The sequence below is a fragment of the Neovison vison genome, chromosome 6, assembly GCF_020171115.1.
Source record: "Neovison vison isolate M4711 chromosome 6, ASM_NN_V1, whole genome shotgun sequence".
NCBI lineage: Eukaryota > Metazoa > Chordata > Mammalia > Carnivora > Mustelidae > Neogale > Neogale vison.
This window is the reverse complement of record NC_058096.1, coordinates 211,789,423-211,807,827: the sequence shown is the minus strand read 5'-3', so window position 1 is coordinate 211,807,827 and position 18,405 is coordinate 211,789,423. Positions and strand designations below refer to the sequence as shown.

At 58.2% G+C, this 18,405-nt stretch overlaps 2 protein-coding genes across 4 annotated transcripts; one reads left to right on the top strand and one right to left on the bottom strand.

The window, feature by feature from the left end:
• Window positions 1–853: 853 nt before the first annotated feature.
• ILVBL (ilvB acetolactate synthase like) lies at window positions 854–11,331 on the top strand. Of its 3 annotated transcripts, XM_044253837.1 has the most exons (16): window positions 1,212–1,303; window positions 1,621–1,765; window positions 2,957–3,158; window positions 3,284–3,411; window positions 3,499–3,637; window positions 3,728–3,839; window positions 7,102–7,201; window positions 7,338–7,435; window positions 7,554–7,690; window positions 8,680–8,814; window positions 9,783–9,897; window positions 9,997–10,166; window positions 10,243–10,313; window positions 10,397–10,468; window positions 10,643–10,748; window positions 10,865–11,331. In XM_044253837.1, exons 2-16 carry the CDS (start codon window positions 1,631–1,633, stop codon window positions 11,041–11,043), a joined length of 1,899 nt encoding a protein of 632 aa, XP_044109772.1. In that variant the 5' UTR covers window positions 1,212–1,303; window positions 1,621–1,630; the 3' UTR covers window positions 11,044–11,331. The 3 variants fall into 3 exon arrangements, with proteins under 3 accessions (XP_044109770.1, XP_044109772.1, XP_044109771.1); XM_044253835.1 differs by having other exon boundaries at window positions 854–1,303; window positions 3,499–3,839; XM_044253836.1 differs by lacking the exon at window positions 1,212–1,303 and adding an exon at window positions 1,512–1,530 and having other exon boundaries at window positions 3,499–3,839.
• Window positions 11,332–11,524: 193 nt separating this feature from the next.
• SYDE1 (synapse defective Rho GTPase homolog 1) lies at window positions 11,525–18,146 on the bottom strand. The gene is made up of 8 exons (XM_044253834.1): window positions 18,048–18,146; window positions 16,097–16,438; window positions 15,351–15,995; window positions 14,965–15,179; window positions 14,241–14,367; window positions 13,879–14,039; window positions 13,053–13,278; window positions 11,525–12,700 (listed from the first exon to the last, which is right to left on the bottom strand). Exons 1-8 carry the CDS (start codon window positions 18,133–18,135, stop codon window positions 12,297–12,299), a joined length of 2,208 nt encoding a protein of 735 aa, XP_044109769.1. The 5' UTR covers window positions 18,136–18,146; the 3' UTR covers window positions 11,525–12,296.
• Window positions 18,147–18,405: the final 259 nt, after the last annotated feature.

Genomic DNA, 18,405 nt, shown 5'->3' with positions numbered 1-18,405 from the left:
AATTCCAGAAGTTGACGAGGGATGGGAGCCACTGCTAAAATGTGAAGATTCATTTTGGAAGGTAGTAGGGTACTTAGTACTAGAATTATTTCCCCTTTGCTGATGGGGATCATTTTCCAAAGGTTGGACGGCCGGAAGCAGGTCCCTGGTGCTACCGAACGTCTCCTCCCCTGCACTCTACTCCCACGCAAGGCGGCCTCTGTTGTTGAACAGAGGCCGGCCTAAGAGCGAGGGGGCGGGCCTCTGCCTTTGTAGGGTTACGTAAGATGGGAGGCGGGGTCTGTGCAAGAGCTTGGAGCGGAGCTTGCTTGGGACGTGGGCCCGGGTGGTGGTGGATTCTGGGGAGCGGCCTGTGACGTCCAAGTCCGGCTAATCTGCTTTTTTTTTTTTTTTTAATTTTTTATTTACTTGACAAAGAGAGAGAGACAGGCAGCGAGAGAGGAAGGGAAGCAGGCCCCCCGCTCAGCAGAGAGCCCGAGGCGGGACTCGATCCCAGGACCCCGAGATCATCACCTGAGCCGAAGGCAGCGGCTTAACCCACTGAGCCACCCAGGCGCCCAAGTCCGGCTAATCTGAAGGGGCATTCGGCACGGCTGGTGGGAAAGCCGGCGGGCTCGGAAAGCCAGAGGACTACAGGCTGAAATGTGGGGCCAACGAAAGGCCGCGGAAAGTCGGCTCCATGGGCCTCGGCTTAGACCAGATGACAAGGGGCGTGGCCTCTTGTAAAGAAAAGTGATAGGCTTGAAGTGAGAGCCAATGAGAGGCGGGGGAAGGCGGGGCCTGTGCGCGCGCCGCCGGGAAGGCCAGAATCCTAGTAGGCGGTGCTTGTGTCCCAGGGCGTGGTTACGGCTCTGCGCACGCGCGCCGTGCCGGACTACAGGGAACCGCCAAGAATTTCTCACCGCACTCCCCTTGTGAGAGAAAGGGGCGCGGCCACAGCTCCCGGCCCAGCTCCCCAGCTCCCCGACCCCAGGCCGCGCTCCTAGGTCACGTGACATGAAGGGCGCCGAATTCCCCCGCAGTCAGGGCCGCTTCCTGCAGGTGAAGGCCAAAGTGCCCCGGGGGTAGGAAAAGTCTTCTGATGCGATCCGACCTCGACCCCGGGCTTGGGGTGTGGGGTCGAGTTCCGGAGCTCGCGGTGGGTAGAGATCTGGCTTCAGGAGAGGGACTCACTCGCGAGCTTGGGGGCGTGGCCTCGTCCTAGGTGACGTAACGCGGGGTGGGCGGGCTCACCTTTAGGGCTGAGATTCGGATCCAGGTGTAAAAGAGAGGCGGGGCTCCCCACGAATTCGTTGAGAAGCCGGTGAGTGTTAAAAACTATCCTGAGGTCGTTCTGGCCGCATTGTCGTGTGGTGGTCTAGTTTCAGTGGTGGTGGTGGTGGTGGTGGAGGAGACGTAAAGGGAGGGTCTGTCGCCGCAGGAGGCGTGGCCTCCCCCAAGAGGCGGGGCCTGGTTCTCCAGGGGGCGTGGTCTCGTCCAGAGACGTGCGGCGTAAGGGGCGTGTCCGCGCCGAAACGAGGGGTGGGGGAGGTGTGGCCCGGTATCCGGGTGGGAGGGGGCGTACTTTCTTCCGCAAAGGATCTCTGCGTCCAGCTGCTGGCCCTGTCCTTTCTCTTTCAGGTGCGGTGTCATGGAGACCCTCGCGGCCGCCGCCCCTGCCGGGAACTTCTTCCCCTCATTCCTGTTCTTGGCCTGTGGGACGCTAGTGGCCGCTCTGCTGGGCGCCGCGCACCGCCTGGGGCTCTTCTACCAGTTGATGCACAAGGTGCGGGGGCACAGATCAGAGGCGGGCTGGGGGAAGGCAAAGAAGGAACGAGCGCCTGGCACTCCCTCTATCACATATTTTGCAGGCGGAGAAAGTGAATCCCAACTAATTTAGGGGGTTCGGTCGGGAAATTCTATCCACTTCCCTCTCCCCATTGCCAGGTTGCAGACGAGGCCCTGGACTTTGCCTCTAGCAAGAGAGAATCTGGAGTATCTGTGCATTGGCTCAGCGCTCGGCCCACTCCTTCCCCAGCGGCCCCGAGCCCTTTTCACAGAGCACTGCTCCCTGAATCCTGTGCGGTCAGAGTGGGCCAAAGGCAGGCACCCGAGGGGGCTGTGACAGTTGTCATGTACCTCTCAACACGTCCCTGAATAGTTTTTTTGTTTCTGTGCTCATGTTGTACAAGAGGAAATAAGCTCAAGACATTTTGTGGGGTAACTTGCCATAGTTGATCTTTTTGGGAAGAATTGACCCCACAGACCTCAACTCTTGGTTCCTCCCCTCAGGAATCTACCCCTTCCCTGCACTCCTTCCTCAATCCTTCCTTTCTTCACCAGGAGCAATAGGAGCAAGGCTGCTAGTCTTGAGGATTTGTGGAGGTTTAAGGCAGAGGCCTCTGTTGTGCCGGGCTGTGAGGAAGCTGGGTCTTGGAAGCCTCAGGCACGATCTCTGACAGCAGGCCACTCCGGGTGGCTAGCATCAGGCCAGCTGGGCCTGCCAACTGGGCTTGCCCCGTGAGTGGGAGGAAGTCTAGCAGGCTGGAATTAGCAGTCAGGCTGCCAGGCCCTGGAGGGCAGGCAGTTCTGGAATCTCAGCAGATAGCCCCTGGCCAAACTGCTTTGGGTTCTTGGGATCCATTTTCCCCTCTCCTGTCACCCTCATTGCCCCACTCCCCTCAAGACAGGCCGTGTAACAGAGAGCGCTTAAGAGCATGGGTTCTATGGGACTTTGACTATTGCTGGGGCAAGTCTTGGTCTTCCTAGCTGCAAAAGGATATAATCACCAGAGGATCTGATAGGATAACGTGCCCTCCTCTGGGCCTGGCAGATGGTATTATAGGTGCCTAACCAACATCCAAGTTCCCCTGACTGTCCTGCCCTCCTTCTTGGGGGAGCGAGATTGCCTTCTCCCTATGTGCCCTAGTGCCCTTGCCGGTCCTTGATAATCTTGCGCTTCCTTTCCGGGGCCCAGGTGGACAAGGCAAGCATTCAGCATGGCGGGGAGAACGTGGCAGCTGTGCTGAGGGCCCATGGCGTGCGCTTCCTCTTCACACTGGTCGGTGGGCACATTTCCCCGCTGCTGGTGGCCTGTGAGAAGATGGGCATCCGTGTGGTGGACACTCGCCATGAAGTCACAGCCGTCTTCGCTGCCGATGCCGTGGCCCGCCTGACTGGTGAGGGCAGAGCAGAGAGGACTAAGGGCTGGGGAGAATGGGATGGGGGAGGTCTTCGAGGGGCAGAGTTTTTTTCAGAGGTGGCCAGGCCGGTGGGCACAGCTGCAATGGATTCTGTGTTTCAGGGACGGTGGGTGTGGCTGCAGTGACAGCAGGCCCGGGCCTCACCAACACGGTGACTGCAATGAAGAATGCCCAGATAGCTCAGTCCCCAGTCCTGCTTCTGGGTGGGGCTGCCAGCACACTCCTGCAGGTGCCTTGTCCTTGGTGGGTGGTGGGGGCCCCAGGGAGCCTCAAAGGGCTCATGTGTTGACTCTCTGGACACCTCTGTTTCCACCAGAACCGGGGTGCACTCCAGGCCATTGATCAGATGTCCCTGTTTAGGCCACTGTGCAAGTTTTGTGCTTCTGTGCGGAGGGTGCGAGACATTGTGCCCACTCTGAGGGCTGCGATAGCTGCTGCCCAGTCGGGCACCCCAGGTAGGTGGAGGGTGCTGGGCAGTGGTCAGGCCCTAAGGCTTGGGTCTAGGGAGGCATGGCAGGCTCAGTATCCTCCCTGCCCCTCTGCAGGCCCAGTGTTTGTGGAGCTGCCCATCGATGTGCTGTACCCCTACTACATGGTCCAGAAGGAGATGGTGCCAGCCAAGCCGCCCAAGGGCTTCATGGGTCGAGCGGTCTCCTGGTGAGCAGCCCCACTCCCACCATGCTCTCTCCAGCCCCTTGCCCTCCTTTGTAACTTCTGCCAGCATCTGTCCCTCCTTTGACTCATTCATGGGCTTGCAGATCAATTGAGTGGGGGAAGGGCAGCCATGGGAAGAGCATTCTAGGTAGAGGGACTACAAATGCAAAAGTCCTGAGGCAGGAGCAAATTTGGTGGGTTAGGAAAGCAAGGTAGCCTATGTGACAGCAGCAGGTGAGCAAAGGAGCAGGGGCTGAGCTCGGGACAGCCAGCAGCGGCCATTGGGAGGACCTGGATTTTGTTTTGTTTTGTTTTTTTTTGATTTGAGTTCCATTGAGAAGCATTACAGGGCCTTAAGCAGAGGCATAGGATACCCTGAGTAGGAAAATGGACTGTGGGGTTGGGTGGAAGCTGGGAAGCCAGGGAGGAGGTGTGGTGGTCCTTGGGACTAGAGGCATGGTGGCCTGGATCTGGGTGGTGGCTGTGGGATACAGAGACATGGGGATGGATCACATGTGAGTGCGTAGACCTCCACCTGGCCAGGATAAGGGAGACGCTTAAAGGTTTTTCTAGAAGAGCTACAAGCTTGAGGGAGGCTTCTTTCAGTTGAGAGGATAGAAAAGGGTTCTAGGTAGGGCCATAGCCCAGGCAGAGGAATGGGAAAGGCGTTGGTTTTTGGTCGCCACTGAAATGGGCCTGGCTGAAACTGCACAGGAGAGAGTTGATTGTCCTCCTTCTCCTCTGTCCCTCCCCTTTGCCCGTGTTTGCCCTTCCACCTTCTGTTCCCTAAGTACTACATACTTAGTGCCACGTACCTAGCAGGTACCAGGACAGGCGCGAACAAGACAGATAGGCCACTAGCCCCTGGAGAGACAGCACCTTGAGGGCCAGCTCAGGGAGTAGTGGTTTCATGCATATGGCTTTTATAACAACCCTGAGTCAAGATGGCAAGGTATTATTATGCACATTTCATAGGTTTGGTAACTGGGACCCAAGGGGGCCAAATGACTGGCATGAAGTTATCCAGCTTGCTCATGGCACATGACGATTCAGCCTCGAGGATCTCTCAGGGCCTTGTCCACAGAGCTATGTGCTGTCTGTAATGAATGAAGTGAGTCCAGAGAGAGGGGTCCAAATCCCAGGACCACCACTAACTAGCCGTGTTCACCTTGAGCAAATGGTTAAGCCTTTCTTTTTTCCCACAGTTTAACTAAGATACAGTTAACAGAGGGTGAAGTTTGAGGTGGACAGCATAGTCATTTAACCTTTCCTGACTTCACCTTCCTTATCTGTGAAATGGAAAGCATTGCCTGTTTTTCTCTCTAGACTAAGATTCTGTGGAGAATGAAATGAGGTCCTTTTGAGAGTGTAAAATGCTGCAGTGAATAACTAACTGTTACTGTCTTAAATAAGGATACTGTTGGGAGTCCAGTGTCCCTGTCAGGTGTGAGGCAAGGTATCTCCCATCCTTTCTCCAACATGGTTATGGAACCACAAGTACAGAGGGGGATTCAGGGGTCCTGAACACATAGGAAGTAGCTGGTGACCCTGTCTGGTGACCCTGACTGGTAGGCTCAAGTTTAGCAGTTTTATTCTGTGGCTGTGACAGCAGCCTGTTTGTTCCCTGGCTCCTCCCCTTCCCTCTCCCCCCATTCACTTCTTTTTTTCTTCTCTCTCTTTTTTTTTTTTCTTAAGATTTTATTTATTTATTTGACAAAGATCACAAGTAGGCAGAGAGACAGGCAGAGACAGAGAGAGAGGAGGAAGCAGGCTCCCCACTGAGCAGAGAGCCCCATGTGGGGCTCCATCCCAGGACCCTGGGATTGTGACCTGAGCCAAAGGCAGAGGCTTTAACACACTGAGCCACCCAGGCGCCCCATTCTTTTTTTCTTTTCTAAATTAAAAATTTTTTTAAAAGATTTTATTTATTTATTTGATAGAGATCACAAGTAGGCAGAGAGGCAGGCAGAGAGAGGGAGAGAGAGAGAGAGAGAGAGAAGCAGGTTCCCGATGTGGGACCAGGAGCCTGATGTGGGACTTGATCTCAGGACACCGAGACCATGACCTGAGCCAAAGGCAGAGGCTTAACCCACTGAGCCACCCAGGTGCCCCTTAAAAATTTTTTTCTTTAAGTTTATTTATTTGACAGTGAGTGAGAGAGGGAACACAAGCAGGGAGAGTGGAAGAGGGAGAAGCAGGCTTCCCACCAAGCAAGGATCCTGATTCGGGGCTTGATCCCAGGACTCCAGGATTATGACCTGAGCCAAAGGCAGATGCTTAAAGACTGAGCCCCCCAGGCGCCCCTAAAATGCTTTTTAAAGATTTTATTTACTTGACAGAGAGCATAACCAGGGTGAGCAGTGGAGGGAGAGGGAGAAGCAGGCTCCCTGCAGAGCAGGGAGCCCCAGTCAGGACTCGATTGTAGGACCCTGGGATCATGACCTGAGCTGAAGGCAGACACTTAACCCATTGAGCCCAGGTTCCCCTCCATTCTCCTCCTCTCTCCTAGGCTGCGCCTACTTGGCCCCTGGCTCTTCCTTTGCCTTTTCTTTTTGCGTTGGTTCCTTCCTTGACCTCTTCTCATTCTCTGTAGTCTCTGTTTCTCCTTGAAAGAGAAAGAGAAGTTTCAGGCTCTGTGTGCTTCCTGCCAATGCCCACGTGTCTTGTTTTTGGTTGGGCTGGGTGTTCCTCAGGGAGGTCAGAGCTGGGCAGGTGGTATCTCTCTGTCTTGAGGCCCTGCACAGGCCCACATGGATGGTCGGAGTCCTATGACTGAACGAGTAAGGATACAGAGGTGTCAGAAGCCAGAGAAAGCAGCTTGAGTCTTGGGGATATTAGTAGCTTCACTGACTGAGTGTTTTACAAAGTGCTTTATAGTTTGGATGGATAGGTAGTGAACCTTAGGAAGGAGATTCCCTCTTACGTTTTACAGAGGAGGAAGCTCAGAAAGGTTAAGTCACTTGTCTGGTCACACAGCTAGGAAGCGGTGGAGCTGCATGTGGCTTCCGTGCAGCCGTTTGTGGCCCTGATCGTGGTACTCCATGCCTGTGTCTCTTGTTTCTGAGGGTCTGTGTCTGGCTGGGTAGTCACCAGAAGCTTCTGAGGGAAGCAGGCTTGCTGGAGACTCGGCCACTGGCGTGTGCCTCTGCCACGGTGTTGCCGGTCCACTCCTGTGCCTGCCTCACTTCCTAGACCCTGGCCGCCTCTAGCTCTGGGAGCCCTGGTCACTGATTCTGGTAACCAGCTCTTGCTCTCACCTTTGCAGGTACTTAGAGAATTACCTGGCCAACCTCTTTGCAGGAGCTTGGGAGCCTCGGCCTGAGGGCCCTCTGCCTCTGGACATTCCCCAGGCATCCCCCCAGCAGGTGAATCGCCTCTCTTCCCTGGCTGAGGACCCCACCTGGCAGGATGGTCTCTCTTTGAGTCCGTATTGGGGCCTTGATCTTGGGGGCTGATGGTGACTCACACGGTTGGCTCTTTGAGCCCCATCTCTTCTCCCAGGTTCAGCGCTGTATGGAAATCTTGAGCCGAGCCAAAAGGCCCCTTATTGTGCTGGGAAGCCAGGCCCTGCTGCCCCCGATACCCGCTGACAGACTTCGGTGAGAAGGCTCAGCCCTGCCGTTCCTATCATATACCTGGTTCCTGGTCCCCTGATGCCTTGTGGGGTGGGGCACACCCTTGACATTATACTCACCTCTGTTCTGTCCGGATCCCCAGGGCTGCTGTGGAGACCCTTGGCATCCCCTGCTTCCTGGGAGGGATGGCACGAGGACTGCTGGGCCGCAACCACCCCCTACACATCCGGCAGAACCGGAGTGCTGCCCTGAAGAAAGCAGATGTTGTCCTTCTGGCAGGTGGGCCTCGGCCGCCTCTGCCCTCTTCCCTTCCCTTCCCTCCAGGCCCCCCTGCCCACTGCCCCTCCTAGTCAGGTACTTACTGGCACCCTGCCCTACTAATCACTAACCTACTAATCACCTACCGTCTTATCTTGGGCCCCACCCCTTCACCTTTCAGGGGTATGGACAACTGTGTACTTCAAGTCCAGGTAAACTCTGGCAAGGGTGGAGCTGTGTTGTAGGCTCAGCTTTGTGCAAAGGAGAATGCGTGGATAGTGGGTACCTGCAGTATTTATATTCAGCATTTGCATTTGTGTGCTTTATACGGGGTTTCTGTAGCGTAAACCTGTATGTCATGTACGTTCTCACACAAACTATTTGGACTCCTGCCCAACATGTAATAGTTGTATCAGTTGGCTGTTGTGTAGTAACCATTGCTAAACTCAGTGACTTAAAATGAACTTATCATTACTTAAGGTCCACCTAGAGGTTAGGTGGTAGTTTTCCAGGTTTTGATGGGGCTCACTGATGAGTCTGTAGTTGGAGAGGCAATAAGGCATCTGGGCTGATCGGGCTGGGCTGCTGCATATACTTGGCCTTGGTGGACTACAGATTAAGCTGCCATGGCCTCCGCTGGATAATTGAGTTCTTTTGCTCTTCCCTGCCTTTTCCTCCAGCTTTCTCACCTTCCAGCGGGCCAGCCTGGGCTTGTTCACTTGGTGCGATGAGAAACATGCAGGGATAGGAGAGTGAGTTTTTTAAGAGAGAGACAGCAGAAGCCACAGTTCTTGAAGCTTGGTCTCAGGAATGCTTGCCTTCACCTGCCACACTCTATTGGCCAGGGGACAGATTCGAGGGGTGGGGAGCTGTGGAGTCAGCTGCAGGCGGTACTGGTACAGGGAGAAAGGAAGAATGGGGACCCTTTTGCATTTAGTCTGCTCTGGTGGATTAAGTAAGGTGGTGGGATACTGGCTGTCCAGCCACTGAACCCCTGTTCTCCACTCCAGGAGCCGTGTGTGACTTCCGCCTGTCTTATGGCCGTGTCCTTAGCCGCAGCAGCAAGATCATCATTGTCAACCGTAACCGGAAAGAGATGTTGCTTAACTCAGACATGTTCTGGAAGCCCCAGGAAGCTGTGCAGGGTGAGCTCCTGGGACCCCCCTGCTTCCGCCCCAACACATACAGGGGCACCCAGTCAGCCAGAGACACGGGCTCTCAGACTGATGGGTGCTTCTGGATGAACAAACAGTGGGGCTTGCGTAAGAGGGAAGGCCTGGGAATGTGCATGTGATCGTGCTCCTGGTTGGAAAGCCTCCCATGCTGCCAGCTTCCTGGAGGACAGAGAGCTCCCTCCTGGGCCCCGAGGCCTCTGTTGTCCTGCCATACCATGCCTGTTCAGTCTGCTCCCATAGCCTTAATGTGCTCTTCTTTGCCCATCATTCCAAACACATTGATGGTACTACACGGACCTCTTGGGTCAAGCAGAGAAGTGGCATTGCTACATTCATGTTCGGGAAGGTCCACTGTAGTAGCTGGTAGGCAGTGAGTCAGAGAGGGCAGGTGGAGGCCAGGGGCTTATTCAACCAGGCCAGGACAGAAAGGATGAGGCCTGGAGCGGGCACAGACAGGGAGGACAAATTCTTCTCTGCGCTTACATGGGATCATTTCTAAGACCAACATGAAAAGGACAACACTGGCCCATTTCTCAGTTCCCAAGCATGCTGCATGTCTGGGTCGGAGAGACATGCTTGGCTGATGGAGGTGTTTGGAGGGATGGGTTTTAGAGGCCGAAGTGATAGCACTGCCTGATCTGGGCGGGGGGGCAGGGGGAAGGAGGAGGCAGGCAGTAAAGCTGCTTGGGTTTCTAACCCACATTGTGCTTCCTAAACCTTCATTTCTCTGGCCTTGCTCTCTGCCTCACCTTGGCTGCCCTAACCTGGTTCTGGCAGATTCTGGGGTGTGTTTTCCCTGTTTTGCCCTAGGAACATTCTCGGTCTGCCTCCTTGTCTCTTTCTGGACTGTTGCCATTGGATTCCTGCTGTCACTGGGCCTCTGATGCTGGAAGGGCAGGAGGCCACTTCCCTGCAGCTGTATCCTCTTCCTTCCCTAGGAGACGTGGCCTCCTTTGTGTTGAAGCTGGTGGAGGGCCTTAAGGGCCAGACGTGGGCCTCAGACTGGACAGAGGAGCTTCGGCAAGCTGACCGGCAGAAGGAGCAGGCCTTTCGGTGGGGACTGGGTAGAGCAGACACGGGACCAGGGGTATTGTTGTGGTTTCCTGGAAGGCTTTGTTGCTGGCCCTGCTGACGTGCGCTGCTCCATGGCAGGGAGAAGGGGTTGATGCCTGTAGCCCAGCACCTGAACCCAGTGCGGGTACTGCAGCTGGTGGAAGAAACTCTGCCTGACAACTCGATTCTGGTGGTTGATGGTGGGGACTTTGTGGGCACTGCCGCCCACCTGGTGCAGCCCCGTGGCCCCCTGTGCTGGCTTGATCCTGGTAAGGAGGGACCTCTGCCTGGGACAGCTTGCATTGTCCAGGCCCCTTTACACCCACCTGCTCTTGGTTTTCCTAGGGGCCTTTGGGACTCTGGGCGTTGGTGCAGGATTTGCACTTGGGGCCAAACTGTGCCGGCCGGATGCTGAGGTGAGTGAGGGTGCTGGAGGCTGGGGGCAGTGCACTGTTTTCTGAACAGTGAACCACTCAACCAGCCTTGTTTTCCTGCTCAGGTGTGGTGCCTGTTTGGAGATGGAGCTTTTGGCTATAGCCTCATTGAATTTGATACCTTCGTCAGGCACAAGGTGACTGAGCTGCCCTGAAGGAAGCTCAGAGCTTGGGGTTCTGGGAGTGGTCATGAGGGGTGAGCAGGGCTAGGGAGGGAGCTGCTTCTGTCTGGCAAAGGTCCTGTCCCTGTCTTTGTCCCTGGCTCGCCTTAAAGCTGAAGGCTATGGCCTGGCCTCATCCTTTCTCTGCAGATCCCAGTGATTGCTTTGATCGGGAATGATGCTGGCTGGACCCAGATTTCTCGGGAGCAGGTGCCGTCTCTGGGCAGCAATGTGGCCTGTGGCCTGGCTTACACTGGTGAGAGGCTGGGGTTGGGTGGAGAGAGGGAGAAGCTGTTTTATGTGTTCCTCTCCTGGGTTGACTGCATGGTGGCCTGGGTCCCTGCCACCATCTGACTTGACTTCCCCTTTTAGATTATCACAAGGCAGCCATAGGACTTGGCGCCCAGGGCTTGCTGCTCTCACGGGAGAAAGAAGATCAGGTGGTCGAGGTGCTTCATGATGCTCAAAAGCAGTGCCGAGATGGCCACCCGGTTGTGGTCAACATCCTTATTGGGAGGACGGACTTCCGAGATGGCTCCATTGCTGTGTAGGGCCTCGTGGGTTAGTACCCTTGGCCTTCCCACCCCTGGACTATGCCTAGTTGGTTTAGAGTCTCATCCTTGCCTGCCTTGGAGCTGGCCTATCAGGTCCAGTGACTCTACAACCCTCCCTGAAGACAGGGTGGGGCTGGGGTTGGGGAGGTGTGGGTCAGAGCTCAGAGAGGTTCCCTGGCAGCACTAGAGAGCTCCTGGGCCTTTTCCTCTGTGGGCACACCCTTTCTCCCTTCCTCTCATGCGCACTGAATAAACCACCTCTGGTCCATGTGGCTCCAGCACTCATTCCAGAACTTGTGCATATTGATTTATTGTCCACAAAGATGGAAGTGAGGGAAAGGGGGAGACAGGAGGGGGCCTACTCTCCGCTGGAACTCGGGCCCACCGAAGGTCCATTATTGGGGATTTCAGGGTGCTTGGCCACTGCAAATTCTTTTGCCCTCAGAGGTCCGTGAAAGAGCCCCATATGCCTGCTCCAGACGTGTCCATGCACACTAGTCCTCACATACAGACACACACGCACGGAGGCAATAAATATGTTCCGTACCAAAGTGCCCCCAGCCTGACATTTCAGGTGGGGCCCCTCCGAAAGGGAGGTCTTGTAAGTGCTCAGTTTTTTTCAGGGATGTGGAGGAAGAACTGGGGAGGGGAAAGGCCAGACTCTGCTATCTCCTTTTCCTGGTTTGAGGCAATCATGGTTCAGGATAGGGGCTTTCCCCCCACCCTGCCTCAGATAGCACCTCATGGTAGTCCTTGGACCCTCCAGGGGAGGGAGAAGCAGAGTGCAGTGCTTAAAGCTAATACTGATTTGGTTGGCAGCAGCAATAGGACTGACGGGGATGGGGGGCGGAGGGGCAGGGGAGAAGGAAGTGGGGGCGGTGTCGTCTCACCATCTCGGGGTGATGCTCACAGTAACTGGTGTTTCCCTGGCCAAGGGGGAGGGGGCAAGAGAGGCCAGACCAGCAAGCGGGAGAAGTGCCTTTTGGCAGCAAGGGAAGAAGCCCTTGGTACTCAGAAAAGATGTCCCCAGCAGCTGGTCCCGAAAGTACCCAGTCCCCAGCCTTCGCAACCAGTGCCCCACTACTGGGCACTGGAAACGAGGAATGATTCTCAGCAACGGGCTGGTCACTAGGCAAATCCCCAGCAACTGGGACGGTGGCCTGGGCGGCCCTGGTCCCCTCTGTCGCCGGGGCACCGCCGCAGCTGCCAGGAGTCTGGCCCTTCGTGACCGAGGTCCCGCCCCGCCTGGCTCAGAGGCACACGTTGATCTGCTTGGAGAGCTCTCGCTCCAGGTCCAGGATGAGGGCGTCGAAGTCTTTGAGGTTCAGGTGCGGGTTGAAGGGTGCCTCGAAGTCGTCTTCGAAGTCCGCGGCGCCCGCCGTCTCGCCCGCCTCCTCATCCTCGTCCTCGCTGTAGCTGCCCGTCACGTGGTCGTAGTCCGGCCCGGAAAGAAAGTCCCGCCCGCACGGCAGGAAGTCCCGTCCGCACACGCTCCAGTCGCCCGCGTAGCGGTTACTCGGGGGGCTCTCAGGGCCGCCCCGGCCGCGGGGCCGCGCCACCACTTCGGGGCCGGAGAGCGGCAAGTGCATTGGCGGCTGCCGTTTGGGCCGCAGGTATGGGGCGAGGTCGGGAGGCTCGGGGGCCCTGCGGGGATCTGCGGGGGAAGAGCGGGGCTCGTGATTGGCCGCCTCGCTAACCGGGCCCCTGATTGGCCCGGAGGGAGACGGGACCTGCGACCGCATCGGGATTTCACTGGCCGAGCTAGAACTGGTTGCTTCGGCAACCGGCCCTCTGATGGGCAGGTCGAGAGGCAGGGTCTCTGACCGCGTCAAGCACGGATTGGCTCAATCTGAACGGGTTGCTGAGGCTACCAGGTACCGTTTACGCGAGGGGCCAGGCGAGAGGGGCGTGGCACACATGAAATCTGGGACTCTGATTGGTCGCCCGGAAAGCATCCTTGCGGCGGCCTGGCCTGGATTGGCGGCGCGGGCCAGGGGCGGGCTCACCTGGCCAGGCCTGCAGCAGGTAGTGCAGCACCTCGATGTGGCGCTTGAAGTCCACTGCGTTGGTTAGGCCGGGGCCAGAGCTGCGGATGCGGGGCCTGGCGGGTGCCTGGCGCGCCGGCAGCAGCACGGGACCGAAGCACACGGCCAGGTTCTGCGGGGTCATGCGGTTGTGGGCGTGGAAGGAGGAGACGAGGCGCAGATGGTCCAGGAGAAGCGTCAGCGTGGCCTGAGAGAAGACGGTTGGGAATCATGAAGCGGGTGAAGCTGGTCCCCTGTCAAACCTGAAGGGAGACTAAGGCGGCCCAGAGTGGGAAAACTCGAGATTTCATAGCTGGCTGATGGCTGAGGTCCGGCTTTGATATTAGTATTATGATCTATTTTGCTGGAGAGGAGACTGAAGACAAAGGCAACCTAGCTTTGGAAAGGCAGAACTTGGATTTGAACCCTCCCCACTGTCTGTTAGGCAGGGCTAGCATTAATCCCGTTTTAGGGTTTATACCCTAAAGGTATATACCTTTTATACCCTATGAGGATATTGAGGCACAGAGGGTCAGGACTTCTCCAGGATCCCACAGCCAGAACCTCCCTGGTGGTAGGCTTACAGACCTGTGTTCAGAGCCTGCATTTTTGTGACATCCTGGCTGTGCAACCTTGGGCAACTCACTTAACTGCTCTGGGCCTAGGTTTCTGTAGCTACGAAGTGGGGATGCTAATAGCACCTACTTTCTAGGGTTGTGACAGTGTACATCACGGGCTCAGTGCGGGTGAAACACTCTCCTGATGTCAGCTCATTCAGTCCTGCCCACACCCACCAGACCCAACTTACCCTCTCCACATCTGGCAGGCAGTTGAGGAGCCCACGGGTGCCCTCAGTGCTGGAGGGTGCCCTGCTTGGGGGTCCTTGGGCCATGGCCTCCAGCACCACCTGATAGAGGGGCTGGGTGATGAGTGGGGTCGGCAACTCCCGAAGATAATCCTTGAGGATGCCTGTGGACACAGGGCCCACTCTGGTCAGGGCACCCCTGGCTTCTGAGGCTGGAAGGGTCAGCTGGGGCTGGGAGGCGGAAGAGGAGGACAGGCACAGGAAAGTGAAAACAAAGCTAGACAGAAAGGGTGATGTCCCAGAGGGACTCCCTTGCGGTGAAGTTTCAACAGGGAGCAGGCAGGGGACAGAAGGGGCTTGCTGACCAGTGATGACATTGATATCAGGATACAGGTCCTCAGAGAGGCAGACGGCTGCACTGTCCCGCTCAAAGGCATCCCGAAGCTCTTTCTTCACGGCTGCCGAGCCACACAAACGGTAGAGCCCCACCACCTGGGGGTGGGGACAGAGAGAGATCTTCTTGCCAGTGCTACAGGCTGATCGGGGCCAGGTGGTTTGGGGTTGGAGGGTGGCAGTGGGCTGTGACAGAGGGGCCGGCTGTGGCTTTCCCAGCTGCCTTCCTGCTCTTCTGACACCCGTCATGGGGTCCCCACCTAGCTGCCTGAACAACCTGGCCCCATAAACCCTCTGCTTGGATCATTTGTCCTGCCACCACCCTCCTTCTCAGCTCACTTGTCACCTCCTCTGGGAAGCCCTTTCTGACTACTGCAGCCAGCATCAAGTCCTGCTTCAAGCTCTCCCAGCCTCAGTCTTGTCCCAGCCAGTTTTACACTTGTGAGTCATGTCTTTTCTTCCATCAGGTTCTGAGCTCCAGTAGGTCTGGGACCATGTATTACTAAATGGATGGATGACCCATGGGTTCTGGGCTGGGTGCTATGGTCTATGGGAGCCTCCTGCCCTTGTCTAAGCTGGGATTGGACCTAGGAGTGTCCCAGGCAGGGTGTATTCATGGGGAAGGCCTGGCCTCTGTATGCTGGGTGTCCTGGGCTGTAGGTCTGAGGGCCAGCTGGGACGGGGCAGGGGGCTCACCCGCAGCCCTCGGCGCTCGATCTGCCCAACACACTTCTGGATGATGAGGGGCACCTGGCCCGGGGGGTTTTCTCGCTCCACCAGCAGTGGCAGGGGCAGCCCAAAGACTCGGGGCTCAGTTGTGCCTGGTGCTTCCTGCTGCTCTGACAGGGTCAGTTTGGCATACAACAGCCCCTGAGGCTCCAGGCGCACGGCCAGCTGCTGGGCCTGGCACCCTGAAGACACAAGGGCATCTGTGGCGTCTGGCTGCCAGGCTCCTGTGCCCTGGCCCCCTGCTCTGAGCCACACCCCCACCCTGGACCACACCCCCACCCTGGACACTCTGGGGGGAAAGGCAGGGCTGAATCCTGTGCCAACCGTTCTTCCCTTGCAGCCAGGTATCCTACCTCGGAAGACTGTGGGTAGCAGCACAGTGCCCTGGGCGCAGGGCCGGTGCCGCCGGACACCAGGGTCCCACGCCAGCACCAGGGCCCGCAGCAGCCGGGCAGCCTCAAGTTCCAGGTGGAAGGTGTGATCCAGCCGCAGGAAGTCTGGCCCCCCCCTCAGTGGCCCCGTTCGGGCCTGGGCCACCCCATCCACCTGCAGTAGGCAGCAGAGGTCTCTTGGGGTGGCCCCGGGTGCTGGCCGCAGACCCCCCAGCCCATACAAGTGCAGGCTGAGGCGGCCCCAGAGTGCGGCGGGGGGTGTTCGGGCTGATGGGCCCACCTCATAGGGCCGGAAGGCAGTGGGTGATGGGGGCCCTGCTGGGCGCTCCGGTGAGTCCCCATCACTGAGGTAACCGGCCCGAGGTCCCCTTGTGGCCCCAGCCCCTGCTGCCCGTCCCGGGGTCCCCACACTGCTGTCCAGGTGGTAACGACTGATGACGGAGCCCTCCGGGGCGGCCCGCTCACGCTCTCTGCCAGCCCGGGTGCCCCGCAGGCTCAGTCGCCGCCGCAGGTCAGGCAGCTTCTTCATCTTCATGGAGAGGCGCCGAGCTGGGCCAGGGGACTTTGTGCGGGAGGCTTTGGTTGGGGGGCTTGCAGGGGCTGTGGCTGTAGAAATAGCAGATCTCAGAATTCAGAAGCCTGGGCTTGGGATAGGGGTGAGGCTTGTGGTCATCTTGGGGAGCTGGAGGAATGAGGCTTGTGCTCACCTTGTGAGGCCGGGCCCTCTGGCTCAGCTGTGCCTGGTTGTGGTCCCAGGGGCTCTGGTGCCGGGGGTCTGGAGTCTTCCTCGGGGATAGGGTTGTACCAGATCTCACCTGCGGGCTCCCCGCTGCCAGGTGCCCTGGGCCCCAAAGCAGCCTCTTCCGGTGGCTTGGCCCCACCCAGCACCCATCGTCGACTGCTGGGCTCCAGGCTCTGCAGGTAGGCCCCCCGAGCTGGGCTCCGAGATGCCTCAGGGCTTGGGGGCCCCTCTGCTCCAGCTTGGGACCCTTCAGGGGCCTGGGGCTCTGGCTCTGGAGGATTGGGCTCCGGGCGCTGGGCTGGGCGGCCTGGCAGAGAGCAAGGGGAGTGAGACCCAGCTACCCCTCTGCTACCCCCAGTGCAGCCCCAGCCTGCTGGCTCTTTCCCCAGCAGGGGCCATGGCTGGGGTGCACACAGTACTGGCACTCACTCCACATGTTTGTTTGGAATGGGCGGGGGCAACCCAGCAATCTCATTGGTTGCCAGCTTACAGCCTGCCCCCACTTCGTCCCTGGGGGTCCCAAACGGTGTCCCTCTGCCCTTCAGCCTCAGGGGTCCAGTGGGGTTTCTCCAGAACTGGGCCCCGCATTCTCAACTCTACCTCCCACCCCTGGCATGGAGCTCTGTCCCTGTCCCTTCTTACTGGGTGGCTTTGGGGAAGTTGCTTTCCATCTTTGAACCTCAGTGTCTTCCTGTGAAATGGGGGGAGTCAATGCCCTCCTCCAGGGAGGCATCAGAGAGCTCAGTGTGGGGACTGCTTCTTAGGTGTCCAAGTTATGGTCAAGCACGTAACCCACAGTGAAGGCTGCCTTGCTCCTTTCGGAAGACAGGAGCAGGCGCGACAACTAGTGCTCGGGGCCTCCCTTAGCTCTCCTTTTCTATAGCGCTCCCCTCACGACCCACCCCTTGCCTGTCTTCCAGGCTCTGCCCCCACCCTGGAGTGAGCCCTGTCTCTCAGCCCAGTCCAGATCCCCATGGTCAATGCCTTGGGGCCTCCGCTTTGCTCCATCCTCCCTTCTCTGACATCCTGGGCTGTTTCCTGTCTGTGTTTGTGCATTGGCACCCCTGTCCCTTCTCGCTGCTCTAGGAAACTTGGGAATCTTTGGGAAGGGACTGGGGTGGGGGGAAGGTCAGATCCTGGAGTCATCAGGCCTCCCTCCTTTAACTCCTTCCTTCCTGGGACTTTCTGTCCCACGCAGCTCCCAGTTCCTTAAGGTCTTGTCTTGTTTGCTGGTGGACTCTCTCATCTGGTCAACTCTGATTTCCAATGCCCTTGACCCTGTCTCGGAGGGTCTCTATTAGTAGCATGTCCAAAGAGCTGTTTAAGTCACTTCATTGGCTCTGGACAAATGACCCAACTGTTCCATGCCTCAGTTTCCTCGCCCATCTAAAAGGAACAATATCCTAGGGCTGCTTAAGGTGGGCGCAACTGCAGTCACTGGTTTATAGGAGGGAGGGGGTTTAGGGGGTGGCCACTGTGGCTGATGCACCGCCTCTCTCCCTCCTCTGCAGGAGGTGGCTACCCATCTTCCATCCCGGGTCTCCAGGGTGCAGGGTGTCCCAGCCTGGCCTGACTGGGCCCGTTTGCCAGTTTCCCAACTCCTCCTCCCCTCCGCCCTCCAGGCGCTCGGTCTCGGGCCCATTTCCTGTCAGGGGCGAGGCCCCCTCCTGGGCCTCGCAAGGAGCCCGCAGCGCTGGCATCCCAGGCCAGGCGCACATAACGGTTTGCGCCCCCTCTCCCCCCTGCCCAGCCACTTCCTGCCAGGACCCCTGCCCGCTCTCGGTCCCCCACCCGGGGCCTCAGGGGGCTCCGCGGGGCTCCCCCCACCCCTAGTCGTCCGCGCCTTGGGGCTCCCGGACCATCTCCCGGGCGGGGCGGGGTTCGGCGCCCCCTCCTCCGCCGCCTCCTCTGCTCACCGCGCTCCTTCGCGTCCGACTTTTTCCGGGGAAGTTTTTCCCGGCCCCGCAGGCGGGAGAAGGTTTTCCTGAGCAGCGGCTCGGCCATGCTGGGGCCCGGGCCGGGCCGAGTGCGCGCCCCGGGCTCCGGCCGCGCCGCCCCCCGCCCTCCCCGCCCCGCCCGGCCTCCCCGCCCCGCCCCGCCCGGGCCTCCCCGCCTACCCCCCCACCCCCTCCCCCAGTGCTCCGCGCATGCAGGAAGCGCATTCCGGGAATGCTTGGCCCAAACTTTTTTTTTTCCCCTTCCCGCGGCTCGAGCGAGCGATGCTGGGATATGTAGTTGCCCGGGCCGGGTGGGTAGGAGATGGGGGCTCTAGGC

Excerpts from the sequence above, each read along its gene's own strand:
- ILVBL (XM_044253835.1), top strand. The coding sequence starts at position 1,631 with ATGGAGACCCTCGCGGCCGCCGCCCCTGCCGGGAACTTCTTCCCCTCA. Across the intron at positions 3,159-3,283 it reads TGCCGTGGCCCGCCTGACTG|GGACGGTGGGTGTGGCTGCA; the intron begins GTGAGGGCAGAG and ends TCTGTGTTTCAG. Across the intron at positions 7,436-7,553 it reads ATACCCGCTGACAGACTTCG|GGCTGCTGTGGAGACCCTTG; the intron begins GTGAGAAGGCTC and ends CCGGATCCCCAG.
- SYDE1 (XM_044253834.1), bottom strand. The coding sequence starts at position 18,135 with ATGGCCGAGCCGCTGCTCAGGAAAACCTTCTCCCGCCTGCGGGGCCGG. Across the intron at positions 16,439-18,047 it reads GTCGGACGCGAAGGAGCGCG|GCCGCCCAGCCCAGCGCCCG; the intron begins GTGAGCAGAGGA and ends GCTCTCTGCCAG. Across the intron at positions 14,040-14,240 it reads TGATATCAATGTCATCACTG|GCATCCTCAAGGATTATCTT; the intron begins GTCAGCAAGCCC and ends CTGTGTCCACAG.